The 25032-nt window shown below is 45.3% G+C and overlaps 1 protein-coding gene across 1 annotated transcript; it reads left to right on the forward strand.

Annotated features, from left to right (window-relative positions):
• Nucleotides 1–283: 283 nt before the first annotated feature.
• RBM17 (RNA binding motif protein 17) lies at nucleotides 284–23176 on the forward strand. Its single transcript, XM_086334795.1, has 12 exons — nucleotides 284–417; nucleotides 9058–9195; nucleotides 9731–9847; nucleotides 12330–12496; nucleotides 13312–13409; nucleotides 14704–14760; nucleotides 15939–16080; nucleotides 18521–18672; nucleotides 19731–19804; nucleotides 20296–20394; nucleotides 21593–21665; nucleotides 21794–23176. The coding sequence occupies exons 2-12, from the start codon at nucleotides 9073–9075 to the stop codon at nucleotides 21895–21897; spliced, it is 1206 nt and encodes a 401-aa protein (XP_086190921.1). The 5' UTR covers nucleotides 284–417; nucleotides 9058–9072; the 3' UTR covers nucleotides 21898–23176.
• The last annotated feature ends 1856 nt before the right edge of the window (nucleotides 23177–25032 follow it).

The raw sequence follows: 25032 nt of genomic DNA on the forward strand, positions 1-25032 counted from the left end.
ATGAACCCGCCACGGGTGTACATGTGTTCCCCATGAAGCCAACCTTTGCAGCCCTGGACCAGTTGTCCTCCGCCCGAGGTCAATGCCAGGCTCCCGGGGTGTGTAGCGTCACAACCTTGTGCCATCGCGACCCCTCTTGGCGGCAGAGGAAATTTCTCGGCTCTGCGGGCTCGGTCCTCCGGCCGGCAGGGGGCGCGCGGCAGCAGGGGCGCCCTCAACGCAGGCGCCGGGCGCCTCTCTTCCGGCCGTACGCGCCGTGACCCCGCGCCGCCGCGCATCCCGCGGAGTCTGCGTAGGGGTTGGCGCCGGAGCGGTGCTGCCGTCGGGGGCTGACGCCGAGCGCCCAGCCCGCGGTGTCGGCGGCGCGTCGGCCTCGGTGCGCCGCCGCGGCCCGGGAGCGTCGGCCGGGCGGGCCGGGTAAGTGGTCTCTGGGGCCGGTGGGCGGGCGGGGGCCGGGGCCGGCGCGCCTCCTCGGCCGGGCGTCGCGGCAGGTGAGGCCGCGGCTTTAGGCCGCACCGCGAGGGGCGGAGGTCCCTGACCTGCCCCGCGCCGCTGGCTGCCCCGCGCCTGGCGGCCTGGCCGCTGGTAAGCCTCCCCATCTTCTCTCGCTCCCTGCTGCCTCCTTCCTTTATGTGCCTCGGTTTGCCGGGCCCTCGCACCCCTTCTCTACTCTTTTTCTTCCTCGTCTGTTTGCTCTGTCCTTGTGTCTCCTGGACCCGAGGGCGCCTTTCCCTCCCTCTCGCTGTCCGTCTGTCCGGGAACAGCTCTTGGTCCCTTGAACCCGGTAGGAAGGTCTGAACAGTCTGTGGCCGGGGCCAGGGACGCCGAGGAAGGAATCCGTTTCCTCCCTCTGGCCATCCCTCAGAGACAGGGGTTGTACCTGGACGAGGCTCCGGCACTGCCTCGGAAGCGATATTTTAGCTTCGATATCCAGTCACCAAGCGTTTTTTTTTTTTTTTTTTTTTTTGCTTGAGCGTTTCCTTTTGCCCAGGTCATGTTTAGGAACAGCAGATAAGTTAGATCAGTAAGATTTTGTGTGTACGCTCCCGTGAGTTTAGTTTCCAGAGAAACAAGTGTAAAAAGCCACGCCTCGGTCGGTCTGGAAAGGCTTGCAAAGGAGTGAGGCGTGTAACTGAGTCTTGGGGGTGTTTTGTTAGATGTGCAGGATGGGGGAAAGCTTCCCTGCAGAGGAAATAAGTGTAAAGGTAGCAAAGGTGAAGCACCTTAGTGCATTCTGGAAACTGCAGGAAAGGCAGATAGAAGTGTGAACATGGGTAGTCAGGTCGGATCAAGACGGTTCTCTGAGAAATCAATGAAGGAGGGCCCTGGGAGGTGCTTATTCCTAGAGGCAGGCAGTAGAGTGTACAGTGAAGTCGCTCAGTCGTGTCTGACTCTGCGACCCCGTGGACTATAGCCCACCAGGCTTCTCCGTCCATGGGATTCTCCAGGCAAGAACACTGGAGTGGGTTACCATTTCCTTCTGCAGGGGATCTTCCCGACCCAGGGGTCGAACCGGGGTCTCCAGCATTGGAGGCAGACGCTTTAACGTCTGAGCCACCAGGGAAGCAGGCAAGTGGGTGGGAAATAGGATATTCTGGGGGAGGGCAAAATTCTGCACATTCTCAGGTAGGTGCGGACTGCGTCTCTCTTCACCAGGTGGAGTTTTTAAAGGATGCAATTCAGTTTCCACAGTTCTGTGAGTTAAGGGCCACAGGCATTTTTTATAGTGAGGATATTTAGGCGATATGGGATATTACATTAGTAACTTAAACTGTGGGTGTTTTATTTTTAGAAGAAATAAAGCAAATGGTATATACTAAAAAATGTGTTGTGTGCTGACTGACAACTCACTGATGTATTTAGAAAATATTTTAAAAGTGCTTAACAATGTCCCAAGCAAGGTGCTCAGTTGGAGATATAAAGATGAAGACAGAAACAGCCCTTGTTGCCTCTGAGGGCTTTATGATATAGTAAGAGACAGACATGTCACCCAGTGGAGCCTAACATGATGTGAGTGTGTTCAGGGGGTAGCTGGTTTTATGTGAGGGTTGTTGTTAGCAAAGGCTTCAGAGATGTACTTAAAAGATGAGCACGTGGGGTGCTCCTGAGAAGATGTCTTCCACGTTCTTTTTTGCCAGTTGCACGTGTTTTAAAAAAATACTTCTTTAGCTTGGGTAGAATCTTGAAAAGTCATCATTCTTCCAGAAGAGCTGTGTTTACCGTGTTTCTTTTTAAGTGAAAGAAAAAGGAGCATACCTGGAAGATGTGTTGATCAAAGGCTGATGTTACTGTGAAAACGAAGTCAATAGTGAGGTGGTATTTTAAAGAGGTTATGAAAATCAACTGTTTGTATTTCCATTTGGTCCTGGCTTCCTAAGATATATCCAAATGTTAGAAAGTGCTCCGTTTCTATTACCTGTCACCAGACTTCATGAAGTAAATGTGTTGTATCATCTGAAAGACATCTGAGCGTTAATGAGGTGCAGTTCAGGTCATAACAGAGTCTTGTTAGTGCACTTGTTGTTCTAAGTGTTTGCCGCAGAGAGGATGCACGAATCAACTGTGACATATTTACAAGTACTCGAGGCAGCTAAAGTGAAGATACATATACTTTTTAAGGAATGGATGCAACAAGCTGTGTTGGTAAGGTTATATAAAAGGAGGAAAGGAAGGAATTAGAATGGGGTTCAGGCTGCTGCTGGGCCAGGGAGATCACTTGGGTGGATGGGATGGGATGGGGACCATACGGGTGGAGGGTGGTCTCTTGTCTCACTGGTGCTTGTTGCATTATAGTAGTTAATTAAAGCAAGTCTTACAAGTGCAGGTGGGTAGAGCGTGTCGTTGCTGTGGTCCGTCCAGTTCTATGAATTTGAAGATCTCTGAAGAGAGCTCTTCTGCCTTTACTGTGATGAGGATATCTGATGTGTAAGCTCCGAGGTACAGAAAGCTAGCAGATGCTAGTAAGGGGGCATCAGTTTCTGATATTTAAGCTATGTTTTTGAAGGTTTTGAGAACAGAAACGGGGAACTTTAAATGAACATAAGATTTTGCTGCACAATGACTTTGGAAGCAGACGGAGGCGAATCAGGTGCCATTGTCAACAACCAGCTTCAGGTAGACTGGGGTTGGAGGAAGTGTGATGGCATGGAGCCTCGCCAGTTGGGTGACGAAGTCTTAGGAGTTGGGCTCTTGGCTGAAAGCACTCTGTTGGAGGTAGAGCACCTCTGCATTGCTTGAGCGTGTAGCCCTGAAATAGGGAAAATGTTTCCATCACGTTCACTCCGTCCCTAGGGGGACATCCAGCATCCTGTTAGCTCACACTGCCTTGCCTAGTGCTGCTGCTCCTCTCCCTTTTACCTAGTTTTTTTAAAAATTTTGATTGTGGTAAAATATACATAACATAAAATTTGTTATTTGAACTATTTTTAAATGTGTTGTGTGCCCATTACTACCATCCACCTCAGAAGCTTTTGTTTCCTCTTTACTTCCTAGTGGAGCCTGTGGGCGTTGTGTAGTTTCACTGCTGATTCATGTGGCTAAAAAAGAATTTATTTAATTGTTGATATTTAAAAATGTTTATTGAATGCCTCCTCTTTGCCAGAAATTGGAAATGCAAAAGTAAATAAGTTGGTCTTTTCCCTTCAGTTTAGTGGGCATTTGGTTATTTGATTTCCATTGAGACCATTATTTGTATCCTGCATGGGACTCTGTGCTTCCTAGACTTGGTTGATTATTTCCCTTCCCATGTTAGGGAAGTTTTCAGCTATTATCTCTTCAGATATTCTCTCAGGTTGTTTCTCTCTTCTCCTTCTGGGACGCCTAGAAGGCAAATATTGCTCTGTTTAATGTTTTCTCAGAGGTCTCTTAGGCTGCCTTCGTTTCTTTTCCTTCTTTTTTCTATATTCTGTTCTGCAGCAGTGATGTCCACCATTCTGTCTTCCAGGTCATTTATCCATTCTTCTGCCTCAGTTATTCTCCTATGGATTCCTTCTAGTGTGTTATTCAGCTCTATTTATTTGTTCTTAAATTCTTCTCGGTCTTTGGTAAACATTTCTTGTGTTCCCTCCATTCTTTTTCTGAGATCCTGGGTCATCTTCAGTATCATTATTCTGAATTCTTTTTCTGGGAGGTTACCTATCTCCACTTGCTCTAGTTTTTCTGGGGATTTATCTTGATCCTTCATCTGGGACAGAATCCTATTTCTTTTCCTCTTGGTTAGCTTTCTGTGATTGTAGTATTAGTTTTGGAGGCTTCTGGGATTGTAGTTCTTATTTCTTCTGTCTGCTCTCTGGTGGATGAGGATAAGAGGCTGTGCAAGCTTCCTGATGGGAGGGACTGGCTGTGGGAATGCTGGGTCTTGCTCAAGTGGATGGGGTCATGCTCAGTAAAACTTGACTCCAGTTGTCTGTCTATGGATGGGGCTGTGCTCCCTTCCTGTTGTTTGGCCTGAGGTGACCCAGTCCTGGAGTCTACAGGCTCTATGAGTGAGCGAGTGAAGTCACTCAGTCATGGCTGACTCTTTTGCAGCTCCATGGACTGTAGCCCTTCAGGCTCCTCTGTCCATGGAATTTTCCAGGCAAGCGTACTGGAGTGGGTTGGCATTTCCTTCTCCAGGGGAATCTTCCCAACCCAGGGGTCGAACCCCGGTCTCCCACATTGCAGACAGACGCTTTACCCTCTGAGCCACCAGGGAAGCCCACAGGCTCTACAATAGGGCTTTGGCACCTCCCAGAGGACTTACACTGAGCCGAGATACATCTCCCAGTACTGCTGCTACCAGTGCCCCTGTCCCTGGCGGGCCACTGCCAACCCACACCTCTGCAGGGGACCTGCAGGCACTCACGGTAGGTCTGGATCAGTCTCCTGTGGGGTGAATGTTCCTTTACCCTGGGTTCTAGTGAGCACAAGGTTTTGTTTGCACTCTTAAGAGTGGAGTCTGTTTCCCCCCAGTCCTGTGCGAGTCCTGTAATCAAATCCCGCTGGCCTTCAAAGTCAGATTTCTAGGGGATTCCCAGTCCCTTGGCCAGACCCCCTGGCTGGGGAGCCTGATGTGGGGCCTAGAACCTTCAGAGCAGTGTGAGAACTCTGGTGGTGGTATTTGCCAGAGTATGGGTCACCCACCTGGCGGGTGTAAGATGTGATTTTGTCATGATTGTGCCCCTCCTACCATTTCACTGCAGCTTCTCCTTTGTCCTTGAATGGAGGGTATCTTTTTTAGTGGGTTCTGGTATCTCCCTGTTGATGGCTGTTCAACAGCTAATTGTGATTTTGGTGCTCTGGCAGGAGATGAGCGCACGTTCTTTTGCTCCACCGTTTTGAGCCAGTCTCTAGAGACCAATCTTATTTGTAAATACCTTTCTTGATGATGTTTTCAAATTTCTTACTAAGCAGTACTGAGAGAAGTAAAGTGAAAAAGGACTCCCCTGTAGCTCAAACCGTAGAGAATCTGCCTGCGATGCAGGAGACCAGGGTTTGATCCCTGGGTTGTGAAGTTTCTCTGGAGAAGGGAATGGCAATCCACTCCAGTATTCTTGCCTGGAGAATCCCACGGACAGAGGAGCTTGGTGGGCTGCAGTCCATGGGATCGCAAAGAGTCAGACACGACTGAGCGACTAACACACACACACACAAAGTAGAGTTTGGTTTATAAACAAAGTTTGATAATTTAGCTTTATAATTTCCCAGAAAGTGTTGTTTATATTTGTTTGCCAAAATGTGTCAGTCTTCTCTTGCTTTTATAAGAATAAAGAAAGGTAAAGCAAATGAACCCACAATTTGTTTACTAGGCTTTGGTCTGGTGATCAACTGAATGATGAGGTCTCAAAACATTAGACTAGGTTAGATGAAAGATGCATGGTCATTTCTGAAGCAGTGTTCTGAAAACCACAGTACAGTTGACCCTTGAAAAAGGCAGGGGTCAGGGGTCCCGACCCTCGGAAGCAGAAAAATCGTATAACTTCACAGTTGGCCCTCAGTATCTATGGATTCCACCGACCTCGGATGTTGTGGTCCTACAGTATTTACTGTGGAAAACAGGCCACATGTAAGTGGACTCGTGCAGCTCAAACCTGGCATCATTCACGGGGCCTTTGCAAGCTGGTCACTCAGCATTGTTTTTTCTTTGCTGTTGTTCTGAGTTTTTTAGGTTAAATTTAAACTTTAAGGATGTGTACCTGGAAAAGAAGGATTAGTTTTGAACACCAAGTAGGCTGGAAGAAAAGTGCATGACAGCCTCTGCAGCTCTGTGGTCTTATGTAGTCATCAGTGGCCAGAAATTTCTGAAGTCCTGGATAAGAGAAGGTTGCAATTAGTGTGTTAACTGAGCAGTTGGCCTGATTCCCTGTTCGACTCTGGGGCAGACACTGATCTTAGTCTGAGGGTAGAGCAGTGACCTCCACACACTGAATATAGGTTTTTGTGGAGTTTATAAGATTGTGGATTAAAATAGTAGGTTCTGAAGTGGACCCCAGCGGTATTACCTGCAAAACTTTGGAGACCTGATCAGATTTCAGGCATGCTTAGATGAGAAATGGAATTCATTAACTTTTCTACGTTTAGCCTCAGTGTCTTACGCTTGTCTGGCGCTTGTCTCAAGCTTAATACTGTGACAAGGTGTTGCCAAGTCCGCTTTGTCTGGCGCTGAAGGCAGCGGGCATGCCCCTGCGGGATACACTCTTCAGGGAATTCTTCGTCCCTGCTGAGCCAGTGAATTGTCCCAGAAGCCGTGAGGAGAGAACCGTTAGGCGTGTCTCCGTTGTTTTGTGTGTCACTTGGAGCACTCAGCCACCAGTACCCTGGGCTCTGCTCTTATTCACCCTGCTTCTGCACTGCCTTGGGGCCTTTCATTTAGCACTCAGCACTGAGAGCTCTCAGGTCATCACAGCGTTCAGGTATAAAGTAGGGAAGGAACTCTGAAAGGCACCCATAGGTGACCAGGGCTGACTTCAGCTCAGGAGCCGAACAGCTTTCCTGAGGGAGGGAGGCAGCATCCAACCCCTCACCCCCGCCCCATGCACCGTGGAACCAGGTCAGCCGAGGTGTTGGGGTGTTGGGGTCTTAAGATCCATGCACAGAAGGGTGGAGAAGTGAGCAGACACAGAAGTTTTGCCCCAGGTCAGATGTGACTCTGGGGGAAAATTAGATATTTCCCTTCCTGTATGTATCACCTTCTCTTTCTGAGACATAACACAGGCAAAACAGGATTTGTGTGACACAGTTTCAGTGGCGAAATGCTGTCTGAGCCTGGGAACTGACAGACTTTTGGGATGTGTTCATAAGTTAGCAACTCCTGTGTTAAGCACTTCTTTGCAGTTTAGGGTTTTCAGTCAATTTTTTCCCTCTTTCCAACTGTAAGAAACAGATTGCTGTCTTATTTTGAGAAATGAGCCGTGTTTTGGGTTTCAGAATGTTGAGGTTTTCAAACGTGGCAGTAAGGACTTAGCAGCTAGAGGTGTGGACTTCTGACTGGGTTTGATCTGGAGCAGATTTATTTCCTGAAGTCTCCACCCGCTCCTGGACTGCTCTTGGCTTTACTGGTAGCCTCCTCCTAGGCTTCTGTAGCAGTTACGTCGTTGACCACCCTGGCAAGTGTGATAGGCTGTTATCCTAATGTCAGAAAGCGAAGAGGAACTAAAGAGCCTATTGATGAAGGTGAAAGAGGAGAATGAAAAAACTGGCTTAAAACTCAACATTCAAAAAACTAAGATCATAGTATCTGGTCCCATCAGTTTATGGCAAATAGATGGGGAAAAAGTGGAAACAGTGACAGACTTTATTTTCTTGGGCTCCAAAATCACCGTGGATGGTGACTGCAGCCATGAAATTAAAAGACTTGTTCCTTGGAAGAAAAACTATGACAAACCTAGACAGTGTATTAAAAAGCAGAGACATTACTTTGCAGCAAAAGTCCATCTATCTAGTCAAGACTATGGTTTTTCCAGCGGTCATGTATGGATGTGAGAGGTGGACCATGAAGAAGACTGGGTGCCAAAGAATAGATGCTTTTGACCTGTGGTGTTAGAGAAACTCTTGAGAGTCCCTTGGACTGCAAGGAGGTCAAACCAGTCAATCCTAAAGGAAATCATCCCTGAGTATTCGCTGGAAGGACTGAAGCTGAAGCTGCAATCCTTTGGCCACCTGATGTAAAGAGCCCACTCATTGGAAAAGATCCTGATGCTGGGAAAGATGGAGGGCAGGAGGAGAAGGGGACGACGGAGGATGGTTGGATGCCATCGCTGACTCAGTGAACATGAGTTTGAGCAAATTCCGGGAGATGGTGGAGGACAGGGGAGCCTGGGGTGCTGCAGTCCATGGGGTCCCGAAGAGCTGGACACGACTGAGAGGACTGAACAAGTGTTACCTGTTGTCATTTTTGTTGTCTTCATCCTCTGTCTGCGGAGACAGCATGTGTCAGTCATTCACATATAGATTGTGGATTCTGTCTTTGTGCTCAGAGTCATTAAAGATCACCAGGTGGGATACGAGGAAGCCTGGGTATTATACAATCTAACCTTCTACTCTCCTGTCACATCTGTAAGATCATTTCTGGGGTTTTCCCCTTATTTGTAGGCATATAATAAAATTTTATAAAAGGGTAGCTTCCCCGCCATCAACCTCCACCCCCACTCCCCCTGAAAAGGTGGTTAATTGTGCTAACTCACCTGGTAATAGGTGTTTTTGTAAGGCTTCTACTTTTTGTTACTGACACAAAGTAGAATTATTTTTTTAATGAATATGTATAGTTAAGAATGCCCTGACTGTAGAACTTCCTTCCCTCATTCTGTAGAACAGAATGATTTCACTCCTGAATTACTTGATCACATGATCTTATATACAGGAAAATTCATGCTAGAGGTTTATTTTGAAAATAGCACATGGGTATTAGAAAGGGCACTGATTGGTGATAGCAGGTGTCTTGGCTTCTGTCACTGAATGTTCCTGGACGAGGTGATCTCATCAGATACCTCCTACCTCTGAAATTCCATGCCACTGCATATTTTAATTAGAAATCTTCACTACATTCTTACATTCTTTAACCCCTATCCGCTTCCCTTTCAGCACTGAACTGAGAAGATGTCCTTGTACGATGACCTGGGAGTGGAGACCAGTGACTCAAAAACAGAAGGCTGGTCCAAAAACTTCAAACTCCTGCAGTCTCAGCTCCAGGTGAAGAAGGCAGCTCTCACTCAGGCCAAGGTGAGAGAAGCTAAGCTCACCTGTGAGGAAAGAGGCCCGGCAGGTGCCTGCTGAGGAGTGAGAGCCACTGCCCTACCTCTTTGTTGAATATGTAGGGCTCCTGCGTGGCCGGAGGAGAGGCTGGGGTAGGGAGGGGAGGAATAGGAGCTGAAGGTCATTTCACGTCTCCTGGAAATAGAACTGTTTCAGAGAATCAGGATGAGGAAAAGAGTACTTTGGATTTCCAGCAGTGATGCTGGTTTTCAAACTTCAGTATGTCCAAGCATAGAGTTTTTTCAGTGTATTATTTCATCTGAAAATTTAACAGTGGCCAATCTTTCTGTAAACCTTTTCTGAAAATGGAGATTTGTGTTGTAAGGAAAAGGAACTAGTATATGGTTATCGTAATAATTGAATTAAAAGGCTATTGTTTTAAGATTGTTTCTCTCATATCTGACAGGTTTGTTGCAGAGACCAAAAAAAAAGCTTTGTTACAAGTAATCTGAATTTTGATTTGAAGCCTAAGTACACTTTTCTTGGTTTTTGATGATTTTAGAGCCAGAGGACAAAACAAAGTACAGTCCTTGCTCCAGTAATCGACCTAAAGCGAGGTGGCTCTTCCGATGAGCGGCAGATCGTGGACACTCCACCGCACGTGGCTGCAGGCCTCAAGGTACACCCCCGCCACCAACACACACACACCCGTGGGTGGGCTCTCCTGCTTTCCAGGCTGCACTTGCCACACGTCACTCTGAGCACACTTCCTCTGTAGGCCTTGCAATCTAGTCAGTATCACATTCAGTTTAATTTTTGCTCTGGTTTTATCAACTTTAAAACACTTAATCTATTTAAAGCTCAGTAGTTAATTAATCAGAAATTGGAGGTGGGCGAAAAGAAAAAGAAATGACTTAAGAATTTAAGAACTTGGTATTCTTTGCCTCCTGCATCTTCTGTCCCCTCATTGCGTTTCTCACTTAATATACTGTGCTGTCCACCTGTGTCAAAGAGTACAGGGCCAGGCGCTCATCCCAGTGGCTTCACTGCGCTCCCTTGTGCGGCAGGCGCTGAAGCTCTCCGTGGGGTTTCACGGCCAGAGGAGCTGATCCTTCTCCTGCAGTCTGGTAGTCTGTCAAGAGGGAAAACCACTTGGTTCCCCACAAGGGAACTTTTCTGATGATTCTTAGTCATTTAACATTTTTTCCCACAAATTTGTCACCTAATTTTTTCTTGCTGCATCTAATCAAGAACTGGTTAATCATCTGTTCCTGTATATTGACTCCAGAACCTATAATATCACCCCCAGATTTAATCAGTAAGCATTTTCTTCTTGCTACATAGCCAATTTTTAGTTGTAAAGTGTTCCCATCAGGTAAGTGTGTGGTGATTTACACACTCACTTCCTAACTGTAGGGCCAGTAAACCTTTTAGGGACACCTTTTCAGAGAGCTTTCTGTGCATTTAAAATTTTCTTAGGATAGACTTCCTGAGGTGACTTCAGGAGATGATTCCCTTTCCTGGACAGTTTATTTGTTGCCAAGTTGTCTCTGGCAGAGTTGTATCACCTGCAGCGTGTGAGCGTTTGAGTTTTTCCCACCCTCTGCAGTGTTGGGTATTAACTGTCAATCTGTTAAAATGAAGCAAGCCCCTGTATTCTTCATGGCATTTAGAGCAGGATGGCTCATTGTTGAACTTAGCAGGGTTCACACAGTAAAAGTTGTTTGCTGTCAGATTTAACAACAGAGAATTATCCTTCGTGCTGACAGTTTGTTCTGAGTTGGAACTTTGTGATGGCAGTGTTAAATAAATTGAGTTGCTGATTGTTAGCTTCTCCTGTTTTAATAATAACTGAATGGAAATGTTGTTCAGGTGCTTTTGTGTTTTAGAAATGTCTTTTATGTGCATACAAATGAATACTTTCCCTTTGGGAGCCTTGTGGTAAATAGATTTGTGTCAGATTTCCAGTGATAGGGTCTGGGAGGTGATTACAGTTATTTTTCTAATTTTGTTTATTCAACAAATCAAAGGGATTTTTGATTTTTAATTGTAAGGAGACCATGAAGTGTTTGTTTTATTAATATGATGAGAAAATGTCATCCACATTGTAATTCAGTGCCCAGTATAATCCAGGAATTGTTAGATTTAGATCCATTGATACTGAGCATAAGCTCTCTGTATCATGCCTGTTTTGTGTTCATATGTAAAATACATTTTACAAACAGCCGTCCTGCCTTTGGCAGTGCTGGGCACGCTTCTGACAGTTGCAGAGTGGGAGCTTAGGGACCTTGACCTGCACTCATTTGGGGGGACCAGGAAAGGCATCTTATTTTTACAGACAGTAAGAGGGTGTCATGCTAGAGAAACAAACAGAAGAAAGTACGAAGATGTAGGAGCGTGAGTCCATGCAGTGGGTCAGGGCTTATGAGAACCACGGATCTCAAGACCCCCAGCCTAGGGCGAAGCCCCCTTTTCATCTTGTGTTTCTAGTGCACTGTTTGCCTTTTGTTCTTTTTCTCTCAAAGAGCAGTTTGTAAATGAACAAAAGAGAAACACAAAAACCTGACTTAGTGGACTTTAAAAAATGAACTGTGCTGTGAAGGGAGTTACGTGCCCTGTTCAGACTCAGGGCCTGAGATGCAGCGGCCTCGGGAGGCTGTGGACTCCAGAGCATTCAGAGCCCAGGACGAGGCTTTCTACTTTTCTTTCCTCTTTTTTTTGAGAGTTTTAATATGTCATGTCTCCATGTAATCAAAATCTGGGATTATTATATTAAATGACTGCAAGAATATGTTATTCATAAGTTGTTTTGTATTTTAAGTTTTTATGTATATAAAAATAGAAGTATTCTATATTTACTCTAAAAAATCAAATTTATTGCTTAAAATTTTGGGTAATGGCAGCTTTTTTTAAGAAAATGCTGTAGGGTGTTTATGGAATTGATCCTGAACTGAGAGGTGAACTTTGCCATGCTCTGCTGCTCCTGGGCTGGGCGCCTGAACAGGCCAAGTCTCCGAGCCTCCTCGGGCATCTGCTCCCTCATCTGTAGAACAGAGGCGGACAGGTGATCCTCGGGGCCCTGCATGGTCCTTGACCTTAATTTTGTGACTAAAACTCCAAGACAGAGGGTGATACTTACTTTGGCATTTTCCCTTCCTCAGGACCCTGTTCCCAGCGGGTTTTCTGCAGGAGAAGTTTTGATCCCCTTAGCTGATGAATATGATCCCATGTTTCCTAACGATTATGAGAAAGTAGTGAAGCGCCAAAGAGAGGAGCGACAGAGGCAGCGGGAGCTGGAAAGACAGAAGGAAATAGAAGAGAGAGAAAAGTAAGGCCTCATGCAAGTGTGGGATGGGGTTATGTTTGAAATGTTCACTCAGATGTTATGAGAACTTCAGTGCTGTCTGTGGACTGAGTGGGTTTTGTGGTTGGTCTGAACAGTTCTCAGGAGTCAGATTGTTGTTTAGAGTGTGTGGTTGTTACATCCCATCATGGAAACAAAGTCCAGAGCAAGTTCGCATATAGATGCAGAAAACTTAGAACATACATTTTGAGTGAGTTTTTAGAAAAATAGCTTACAAACTGATGTTGAATAATAGGTTTTGCTTTTTGTTTTCCCTGTGTTCTGACTCTACTAGAGTCATACTGCTTAAAATACTTAAAATGTTTTTTCACCTTTTACTATTTTTGAGCCAGATAGAGTTTTTAAGAACTCATAACATCTTTTATGTTTTTCGAAAGTATGGGTAACAAAGATTTATTTGCATTTCTTCTTTTAAAAATGCCGAGTATTAATTTTTAAATGATTATATAAAACATTAATATACTATTTCTCGTTATTTATTGACTCATTTCATGAAGTGAAAGCATGTTCTAGACAATCGAAATTATTTCATTAACTGTTACCTGTGTTGATTCGCTTTAGTGTTGAAAGAGGTAAATATCAAGGAAACTTTTCTTGCTATTTATATGCGTATACCTGTTAAATTTTTCAGTTTATCTTCTGGATTTTTCTCACTTGTCGTATGTTTGCTGCTTTGGTGTTTAATCAGTTGTTTGCATATCCCCTACCCCTCACGCCCCCTAAAGTCAAGGTGACTTCCTTGGGTTCACATCTCTGAATTGTTCCATCTGTTATCACAGGCGGCGTAAAGACAGACATGAAGCTAGTGGGTTTTCCAGGCGACCTGATCCAGATTCTGATGAAGATGAAGATTATGAGCGAGAGAGGAGGAAAAGAAGTAATGCCTGAACATAAATGTCATGTTTTAGATGTGCAATTCTACCCTTTCCTTCTATATTCAGTTTGATAACTAGTTCAGCTGACATTGATTTGGGTAGTTTGCTGTCTGGCATCTCAGCAAAAACCCACATTTGTATGGGGTTTAACTTTTCGTCGTGTTTTCACAGATGGTCTTTCTAACATTTACTTTTTGGACCTTTGAGCACACCTTAAACTACATGCCTGTGCTCGTCTCTGTCTGTAGCACAGTCATGCCCACCTGTTGTCTGTCCATCTGCACTTTGATTAAGAACAGCACTGAGTGGAGAGTCTGCACTCGTGTCCAGAGTCCTTGCCACCCCCATGCATGGCTGGGCTTCCCTGAATGCTGGCTTCTGGCAGTGTCACAAGCGGGGTAGGGATTCGGTCTGAGCTCGTGCTCTGTCAGACCGCCTCCATCTCTGAAGCCTCACAGGCAGCATCGTCGTTGTGTGAGAGCCAGGTGCTTGGTGACCGCTAGATAGCTAGGCCCTGTCCATTCTGAGAGAACGGCTTCATCACGTGTGGTTGCCGCCTGCCTGTACACTGATTGTGGGAAATTTCTTTGAAACATTTCATGCTGGTGCAGCATGGTTTTGTAATTGGTTTCTTTAATTTACATTTTATCATTTTTTGGAGTGTCTCACTGGTGATTTCCCATGGATGGAGGAGCCTGGTAGGCTGCAGTCCATGGGGTCGCTAGAGTCGGACACGACTGAGCAACTTCACTTTCCCTTTTCACTTTCATGCATTGGAGAAGGAAATGGCAACCCACTCCAGTGTTCTTGCCTGGAGAATCCCAGGGACGGGGGAGCCTGGTGGGCTGCCGTCTATGGGGTCGCACAGAGTCGGACACGACTGAAGTGACTTAGCAGCAGCAGCATTGGTGATTAAGTTATAATACATATGTTAGGGGTTTTCTCTGATGAAAAATCCCTATGTTCTCTGTTCATGTTTTCCCTCTGGTTTTCTGATAGCAAGTGGAGTCTGCTTTGGTTTGTTTGTGTCCACTGTTCTCTGTCTAGGAAATGTGAACAAGAATGAGGACAGCACAAAGCAGACTGTGACCAGAAGTACCCACACACCCAAGCAGTGATACCTACTTGTGTACTTTTAACCCTGGTTTCAAACACTGAACTCTGCAAGTGTTAGCGAGAGGGTGGAGTAGTGTGCCTTCCTGCCTCTTCCTTTGGGCTGGGGGTGCGATTCAGTGGCCCCGGGCTGACTCCTTCCTCCTCACTCAGCCCTTGCTCAGCGGAATGTGTGTTTTGCAGGTATGGGCGGAGCTGCCATTGCACCTCCCACATCTCTTGTGGAGAAGGACAAAGAATGTAAGTACCTGTTTCTTCCCTCTTCTGTTCAGATACATGTCTTTAACCCAGTCTTGGGAAGCCTTAGCTGGAATCAGTCAGGCACCTGGGTGCAGGGAAAAGGCCCCCAAACCCTCTTCACTCTAGCCCTCGGCCAAGAGCACCTTCCACCCCTTATGCTTCAGGAGTTTTTATGCCAGTTTCTAGGGTTTTTCTGCAGCAAGATGCTTTTTTGTTTGCTGTTAAAAATAATTCATTTTGTTTTCTCTAACATTTCATATTTGGATTTAGGTTAAAACAAATAGTAGCTCAGTTGGCAAGTTCTGTGCTCAGTGATCTCAGTTCAGTTCAGTCGCTCAGTCGTGTCCGACTCTGTGACCCCATGGACTGCAGCACACCAGGCCTCCCTGTCCCTCACCAACTCCCGGAGTTTACTCAAAGTATGTCCATTGAGTCAGCGATGCCATCCAACCATCTCATCCTCTGTCGTCCCCTTCTCCTCCCACCTTCATTCTTTCCCAGCGTCAGGGTCTTTTCCAGTGAGTCAGCTCTTCGCATCAGGTGGCCATAGTATTGGAGTTTGAGCTTCAACATCGGTCCTTCCAATGAACACTCAGGACTGACCTCCTTTAGGATGGACTGGTTGGATCTCCTTGCAGTCCAAGGGACTTTCCACAGCTCTGTGATCTAGGAGCTGTTACACTTGTGACCCTCCACAAGGTGGCAGCACATTCCCGAGTGAGGTCCCTCAGTCACAGGGTGTGTGCCTTAACTCAGAGTCCCAGAAGTCTCCAGGGATCTGTTCTCAAATTGGGGGTTGGAACTGGACTTTGATGAACCTTCTAGTTCATTTTCCTACTCTCTGTGTTGGAGCATACCTAAACTATCCCGAGAAAATGTAACCATCCCCAGAGTTTTTAAATACCTATGAATGTTACCTTTTTATAAAGAAGATAATACAGACAAAAAAAGTTAAATAATAATGAAAATACCTGACAAACCATAAACCCCAACTGAAACCAGTCTCTGGGAGTGGAGCCCAAGCATCTGGAGCTCTCTGAGCTTCCTTGCTAATTCTGTTGCACAGCTGGGGTTGCACTTCACTGAACTGGCATGTGGTCCCTGACCTCAGAGACCTTTGTTGTATGCTGGCGTAAGGAGGCACAAAAAATAAAATCCTGTTTGCTGTCATCCAACAGTACCCCGAGACTTCCCTTATGAAGAGGATTCACGACCTCGCTCACAGTCTTCCAAAGCTGCTATTCCTCCCCCAGTGTACGAGGAACAAGACAGACCCAGATCCCCAACCGGCCCTGGCAACTCCTTCCTCGCCAACATGGGGTAATGGTCGGGCACTTGCGCCTCGGCGGGTGCAGGGAGGGTGGGACTCTAGGGGGCCGGGGGTGGTGTGGTCAGACTTTCCAGTGGATGCAGCGTGTTTGGAGATGAGGGCTTTAGCGGGTTTACAAGGAGTGCTTGGTGCGCTCAGTCACGCAGGATCAGGACTTGAGTCACTGGGAGGGTATTGCAGCATGACCCTGTTACCGTTTTGTACAAAACGTAAAGCTTTTTATCGGAAGTGTTGAGTGATTGGGATGCTGAACATTATATTCTCTAGGTAGGAACAGTTTCTGATTGTTACTTATATTTGTTTTCAGAACATTTGTAAATAGCTCATACTAATTAGACTTGACTTACACTATGTCCAAAAGATGAATGACATCCTTTTTTTTCTTGATAAAATGACGTTTGCTTTAAGGTTATAAGTCTATACCTTTGGTCTAAAAACTTTTAGTCATTCTACCTATAATTAGAAATTTGTTTGCCAGTGTTTGAAAACCAGTTTTAAGGTTGACTTCAGGTGGGGCTTGTGGGTTTTTTTTAGGACTCGCTGGATTTGGCATGTGTTGTGGTTAAGAGAGTGTTGTGTATTGTTTAGTCCTCTAGTGCTCCGGGAGTGGCAGTGGAGCAGCATTGCGCTGAGGCCTTTGCTCTCTGTCCTCTAGAAGGACAGCGCCTCTGGTGGAGAGGCTGTGCCTGCAGAGGCCTCTCTGGTCTGCCTTCGCCTATGTGAGCGCTTTGATTCTGCCTTCGCTCCTTCGGGGCCAGGCTGGCCAGAGCTGAGGAGCAGGCCAGGGTTTGCACGCTGTGAGAGGATTTGGAGTTCTCACCTTGATACCTGTCTTCTCGACCTGTGCTGTTCTCTGGGGCCTCCTGGCCACTCAGGGCTCTTGAATTAATTGAATGTGAATAGAATTCAGCATGTATTTCTTTCCTCACGCTAGTCTTGAGTGCTCAGTAGCCACACAAAGCTCATAGCTACTGCCCTGGGCGGTGCACACAGAGGATGTTCCCCATTGGAGAGAAGCTTGTGGGGCTGCCCGGGAGTGTACTGAAGGGGCACAGGCATGACATCACTGGGGGCCGATTTTGTTTTTTCCTGCTAGTGAAAAAAATTGCCTTATTGCTGGCAAGAAAAAGGTATTAAATCTTTATGCCAAAAGAAGGTACAATATAGTACAGTTATCAGTCTTCAGTCTTTTTAGCCCTGGAACAACTTGTTCAAATGAAATATTTAAGGAAATTACGTATGTGAGATACTGTAGGTAAGGTCCGTCTAGTCAAGGCTATGGTTTTTCCTGTGGTCATGTATGGATGTGAGAGTTGGACTGTGAAGAAGGCTGAGCGCTGAAGAATTGATGATTTTGAACTGTGGTGTTGGAGAAGACTCTTGAGAGTCCCTTGGACTGCAAGGAGATCCAACCAGTCCATTCTAAAGGAGATCAGCCCTGGGTGTTCATTGGAAGGACTGATGCTGAAGCAGAAACTCCAATACCTTGGCCACCTCATGCGAAGAGTTGACTCATTAGAAAAGAGTCTGATGCTGGGAGGGATTGGGGGCAGGAGGAGAAGGGGACGACAGAGGATGAGATGGCTGGATGGCATCACCGACTCGATGGACATGAGTCTGAGTGAAGTCCGGGAGTTGGTTATGGACAGGGAGGCCTGGTGTGCTGTGATTCATGGGGTCACAAAGAATCGGACACGACTGAGCGACTGAACTGAACTGAACAGTTCTGTTTGAAGCAGGGTTTTGGGGTTCAGGCCCTAAGAAGCAGTGTTCAGTACCCTTGAGGCTCCTCCCTGTGCAGTTTGAAAGCTATCACTAATTAGAGGAAGAGCAGTGGACTAAGAATTCAAGAGTTGTGTGTTTCAATTTCAGTCCTACCGTTAATACCAACATGGGATGTCTTCCTTTGCTGTCAGTCAGCCTTAAGCTAGGCAGCCACTGTGGGCCCCAGTTTCTTTATTTCCATCTATTAAACAGATAGTCCTTAAGCATCCTTCATTTATGAAGTCAGTCATTGGAAACTCTTGTGTACTATTTAGAAAAATGCAGTCATCTTCATTACATGAAACCATACTTAGTTTTTGAGAGGATTACTTAAACTGGTTATGAGCCTTGTAGCAGAGCAGGTACAGGGGCACACAGGAAGTCTGGTATTTTCTAACAGGCCCTGGGGAACTCTTAACAGAGGAACTAGTGTTTCCTTTACCTCAGAGGTTATCTCAGTGCACCCAGGATTTCAGCATCCACTTTTTAATCTTTCTCCTGAACATCCCACAACTTCGATCTCATAGCCCATTAGTAGGTATATGGCATCATCAACGCCATTTTGGAATCTACATTCTCTCTTCCTAGAAGGAGATTACTGTAATGTAAAATCCAATCTGTGCTGTGACTCAAATGCAGGGACCTTTCTCCTTTTCCTCCTCGCAGGGGCACGGTAGCACATAAAATCATGCAGAAGTACGGCTTCCGGGAAGGCCAGGGTCTCGGGAAGCATGAGCAGGGCCTGAGCACAGCGCTGTCGGTGGAGAAGACCAGCAAGCGGGGCGGCAAGATCATCGTGGGCGACGCCACCGAGAAAGGTGGGCTTCCCCTCGGGCAGGGCTCCTGGGGGTATGGGCGGGGGCAGGCCATCCTGAATGAGAGAATTCCTCATCGTGATGCCTTCCAGCTCTGGGTGGTGGAAACAAAGTTCTGAGGCCCATCTTTACAAATAGTTCAGGACAGAGAACGCCTGTAGGAGGAAAAGAAGATGAGAGACTTTGGCAGAAATGAACAGGACTCCAGAAATCCTGGCATGCCTGCATCTCCTCCGGAAAGAGCCTTGTTATACTGATACAACCGTTACTGTGTTTTTATAGCAACACAGAGCCATACAGAGTATATCAGTGATTCTTTCTGCTGTATCTCTATCCTGTAAGGGTTCTCTGCTTTTTGCTTTTTTCTGGCTGCTTTCATCCTAATTTTCTTACTGGCTGCTCTGTAAAAGTAGCGTTATTTTGCAGTCTTCTGGTAGGTGATGCCTACTTGGTGTTTTATTTTCATTTGATTGTTACAGTCTGTTCTGTAGTGAGGGCGTACTGGAATGAGTCAAACATGATTTAGCACTTTAAGCAGCAGAACTCAGTAGTTTTGAATCAGTCTTAGCTGAATGCCTTTTCCTGAAGAAGGAAGAGAACTTTTCCTGGCAGGCATGTTGACATAGAGCTTGAGGAAGCAGCAGTAAGCCTCACAGACTGGAACCAGAAACCAGCAGTCCGCCCACTCTGGGAGGGTATCTGACACTGGTCAGCTCACGGCTGGCTGATGGACTGCTCGTTTACACTGGGCTCAGGACCACTGACCACTGCCTGAGCCAAGACTCACTTCTGAGGGTGGTGATCACCGTGCCCTGTCGGCCCTTTAGGAAGTGAACTAAGCAAAAATGCACCTGAGGATGTTAAAAAGTTCTAGAAGTTGTGGTAAAAATTATACCAAAGCAAAATGATGCTTTCAGATAGGAAAGGCTGCATCTTTGCTCAGAGACTGTAGATGCTGGCTCTAGGATATAGAGAATGGGGATTGCTGTTGAAAGTAAATTGCTCGTTGTAACTTAGACGTGGTGCCCTAACACTTCTGTCTGATGACATTTTTCTTATAGACGCAGCCAAGAAGTCAGATTCAAATCCATTAACTGAAATACTTAAGTGTCCTACCAAAGTGGTCCTACTCAGGGTAAGGAGCTGAGGGAGGAGCCCTGTTTGCCTTGTGGGTCGCGTGTCCCTCCCCCGGCCCTGCCCCTGCATGCAGTCAGCCCCACTGATGATGGGATAGCTGAAGCGAACTGAAAGTGGTGCTTGTGGGCAGACTCCCTGGAAGACTGGTTTTTAGATTCCTTTTCTCTAGTGTTTCTTTGCTAAACATTAGTATTTAAGACTACAGTGAAAAATTACTTTAAAATGTTATCAGAAAATTATCAGAAATTCAGCTTGGTTTATGTATTCTGGTGTTTGCCCAGGTGCTCTGGTAACTTATTGAAGCCTAATGTATATTTTTTAATTTTTTTTAAAAAACTAACCTACTTCAGGATATTTCAGGAATGAAAATTTTCTTTTGGGTCATTTAGGTTTGGAAACATTTGCCATCTTGGAAAAAAGTTACTTACACGTCTCTTTTACATAGTTGTCAATTATACTCAATACTGGAATTTATATATTTGTTTATAGAACATGGTTGGTGCAGGAGAGGTGGATGAAGACTTGGAAGTAGAAACCAAGGAAGAGTGTGAAAAATATGGCAAAGTTGGAAAATGTGTGATATTTGAAGTAAGAGAGATTTCTTTGTTTATAACCCAAATTATGATTGATAGGTTACAAAGCATTTTCTGTAAATAGAGGATGCATTGTAAGTAACATACTGTCTTACTTTAGAAGGTGACATGTGTTGGTTAGTTACACTACTTTTACTCAGTTATTGCAATTTCAGATACTAGCATAAGAACTTCAAATTTATTTGGTGAAGAAACATTTCATTTTGTGACTGACGTTTAGACTTGATGACAGTGGGTTCAGTAGTTTAGTGACGGGGGGTCACATGTGCCTTGGCTTCCTTCTTTTGGCAGGTGCTTTATTTAGTGCCTCCCACATACCAGTGCTGACTCCCCTGGGGTCAGGGAGGTGCCTCCTGTGCTCTCGGTGACACGTTCAGTTGAAGAAACAACAAACAAAGTTAGAGAATGTTCATTTGCTAGACTTATCAGGACTGACTTACAAGTATAGGAGTTTGAGAGGAGGATTAGATCAATGTGGAATAGTTCGAGGAGGCTTTGTGAACAGTATCAGATGTGAGCGGAGCTTTGGACTGTGTGGGTAGGATTTGGGTCAGAGGGAACAGGCGTTCCCATAGGGTCACGGCTTCTGGAGACTGGGGAGGGCTGCACGGTGGTGGGTGTGGTGGGGATTAGCGGGAGTCGTGCTTACACAGTGCAACGGGGCCTAGAAACCTTAACAGAGGAACTCAGCCTGGTATGAGAGACAGTTCACGTACAGATGTTTTATTTTAGTTCCTGCTCACCTCAGCTTCTCCTCCATGCTGGGTTGTGTCTGTTGACTGCATAATTATCTGTTTATGTGTCTGATGGCATAGGACCTGCAGGGGTCTTGCTTAGCTGCCTTTTGCTCACACTTAGCACACGGCCTGTCCAAAACAGACGTTCAGTGAATTTTGATGACGAGTAAATTACACTTAACTGGAAAAGGAAATGGCAACCCATCCCAGTATTATTGCCTGGCAAATCCCATGGACAGAGGAACCTGGTGGGCTACAGTCCACGAGGTCGCAAAGAGTTGGACATGACTGAGCGTGCACATGCACACACAAACACAAATTACACTTAGATCCTTGGCATTTGAGCACTGCTTATCTGTAGTTGGAATACTCTGACAAAAATCATTTGTGGAGGAAAACTCAGTCAGTGACATCTCTGATGATATCTTTACTTACTGTACTCCATTTCTTTTCCAGATTCCTGGTGCCCCTGATGATGAAGCAGTACGAATATTTTTAGAATTCGAGAGGGTTGAGTCAGCAATTAAAGGTAAGTTGTACAGCTAACGATAAAGAATTAAAAAGTTGAACTTGTGATCTTAATATTTTGAAGACATATTGTTGTAATGTCTCATGGAATTCCTGCCTTAACTAACTGTCTTTTTGTTTGCCTTTTAGCTGTTGTTGATCTGAATGGGAGGTATTTTGGTGGACGGGTGGTCAAAGCATGTTTCTACAATTTGGATAAATTCAGGGTCCTGGATTTGGCAGAACAAGTTTGATTTTAAAAACTAGAGCCTGAGTCATCTCCAGCGATCCTTCAGCGAGCTGCAGACTGAGCAGAGGAGAACAAGGCGTCAGGGGGCCTTCATGGCTATGGGTGCAGAGACTCTGTAAGACTTCTAAGATATATGTTGACTGATCCCTTTTTTATTTTGTGGTTTTTTAATATAGTATAAAAATCCTTTTAAAAAAACAAACAAAAAGCAATCTGTGTGCCTCTCTGGTTGTTTCTCTTTTTTATTACCACTTCTGAGGTGATTACATTTTTTGCTAGGATTTCATGATAATTCTCAAGTGCTTCAGTGATACAGCATTTCTTGCACTTAAAAAAAAATCTAGAAAGTTTTGGTGGGGTAGTGTTCCCCTTTTCTTTCTTTTTTTGATTTCTTTTAATAAAACCTGCAAGTTACTAAACTGTAGCTTCATAAATTCTGTAATAAAGTATCATCTTGGCAGTCTGCCTAAGGTGAAAACCTCTGCTTTCTCTAACAGAGAAATTTTTATTGACTCCAGTCATAGAAAAAGCTCTTTACAACCTAAACTAAGGTTGAAGAATCTTGAGCCTACCATGACCTGTTTGGATGAATCATTCTCAGTTAAGCTAAGTCAGACTCTAGAGATTGTGATGGATTTAGGAGTATTTGGGTATAGAAATCATGAATATAGCATTTGTTTTCAGAGATTGAAGCCTCGTCTTTAGCGTAGCTCAGCAGTGACAGGTTCACTCAGAACTTCATGGGTGCATTGTAAATGTGTGCCCGATAATGTTGTGGAAGTGGTGATTCCCTGGGGTCATGTTTCTACTGGCAAAATTTGCAGTCCTGTTCTCATATGTAATTTTTAAATGGATAAAATTCCACCACATCAGCTACTTAAACTGTACTGCCAATTAATACAATTCTGGAATTGTGAAAACCTGTACCATCGAAGTACAGTGGTATATGTGGCTTAAATGTTTAGCAGGATTGCAAGACAAAACAAATAATAATATTTGGCCCGAGCAGAAAGTGTTTCCAGAATCTGCCTGCCTGTATTTTGCTCCTTGCTTGCCCGAATATTGCATGTGACTTAACCTGAAGCGGCGGCTGGGGCCATGCGCCATGGTGTCTCTTCAGGTCCTTTCAACGTGACAGTGTGTGTGACCCTGCGGGGGAGGAAAGTAGCCAGCGTTTCTTTGCATCCATGGACTTGGTTTGGAGACATAAGGAATATTTTGACCCTTTTTAAAAAAGGATTTTCTCATGTTTTTATTTAACATAAAATAAAAGAATAACATTTGCTCTTTTGTGGTATTATTTTACTGAGTTAAAGTGAATTAAGACTGCTTCTGAGAAGAAAGTGCACATACTCTACGAAATAAATTTGAGTTTAAGAACAAAAGGTGAAAGAGCTACATAATTAGACATTTTGTAGGACCTGAGAGTCAGCAGCCAGCCTCACACTTGGCTCCAGATACCCATGATGGAGTTGGTCTTACAAGGGCTGAGATGTGCTCGTGCTAGGCACTCGTTATGATGGCTTAGTTTAATTTGTGTGAACCCTGAGGTCTTGGAAGTATACATTCCAACTCCCTTTGACAGCTCATTACTATTGAGCTTTATAATAACATCATTGTTGAGGTGGCTTTTCCCAACATTCTCACCATCAACCAGAGAAATGCCAGTGCTTCATTAAGATTTCTATTAGCATGGGTAAAATTTAGTGAATATCCCCCTGATCTCTCTAATTGTTAAACTGTCCATGATTGCAGTAATCAGCTAGTGCATTACTTGCAGTGAATTTCCTATATTAGAATAATTTAAAAATCTTATACAAGGTAGTGCTTGAGAAATGTGAAATGAATTTTCAATATTAATTAAAATTCAAGTCAATGTCAATGGAAAGTTTCCAGTGTAAGTTGAAAATGAATGAAGCTCCAGTATAAGTAGAAAGCCTCAATGTCAGACATTTGTCTTTGTGGGCCTGCCTCTGATCTGAAAGCCCTTCCTGCCTTTGAAGGTCCCCTGCGTTCACCTGCCTCCCTGAGGTAGAGACTCCGAGTGCACTCTCCCAGCCTGTCTGCGAGCCCCTCGAGGCAGGAGAATGGCCCTTGGCTCTTTCCGTCAGCCGTCCTCAGCTGGTGCGGGTAGGCCCAGTGTTGTCTAGCCTTGGGGGCAGAGATCTGTCTTGAGGCAGGGCCTCTTGTGTGTCAGGGCAGTCTTTGGAGCAGTTTGTAGCTGTGATTTGTGATTTCTTTATGTAAAGCCTCCAGGCGTGAATGAAGCTGGTCTGGAGATTGCGTTTGCTGTCTAGGTTTTGTTTTTCTCGTAAATGCTTTTTCTGCTTAAACCAGTCAGAGTGAGTGCGCTCACTTGTAACCAAGAATAAGTCGATACCTGGAACTGAAAGTGACAGATCTTAAAAGACAGAGAGGGAGGGCCTGCTGTCCTAGGTTAGTTGGTGAAAAATTGATTAACTTAGTTATTTAGTAGCAAAACATTTTGCCAAACTGTTACTGTACTTTAAGGTCCTGACCGGACCGGCGTTGACTGAAGGACAGGGAATCTGCTGGGTGTGGCTGTGCTGATCGTCTGTTGAGGCAGTTGTGGTGGTGCCAGGCCTCATGGGGTCACTCTGTGTGTTGACCAGGTGGCTCTGCTCAAAACAGAAGTGACTGATCATACCCACTTTTTAGGGTTGTCAGGAAGGTGAAGCAAGCCATACATGGGGAGCTGCAGAGCCCTGCGCAAGAGCTGGACAGTCAAACTGAAGGGAGCTGATTTGAAAGCAGGGTGAAGAAGAAAGTATGGCCTTGCCAAGAGAAGCTTTCCCAGACTCTGGCTTGCAGTCCAAGTCGGTTGAGAGTTGCATGATTAGAGTCCTGTTGGTTTGGGAAAACGTACCAGAACAGCCTCAACCAAGAGCCCAGCAGCTGGCAGCCGTAGCAATTGAGACTGGAGAGTGTGGTCTTACAAATTGGGGTTAAAGGCATTCTTTCCCACTTCAAGCGATGGTTTGAATTGCCCCAAGACACTGGCCACTGAGGTCCAGGAGGAACTGGACAGCCCAGGATCAGCTGCTGGAAGACAGAGCACTTGGATGAGAGCTTGTCTAGGGAAGCCCTTTGTCGCTCAGGCAGGCCTGGGGTGTGAGGT

The sequence above is a fragment of the Bos grunniens genome, chromosome 13 (genome assembly GCF_055505025.1).
Source record: "Bos grunniens cultivar Pamir isolate PY7600 chromosome 13, Bosgru_T2T1.0, whole genome shotgun sequence".
NCBI classification, from domain to species: domain Eukaryota; kingdom Metazoa; phylum Chordata; class Mammalia; order Artiodactyla; family Bovidae; genus Bos; species Bos grunniens.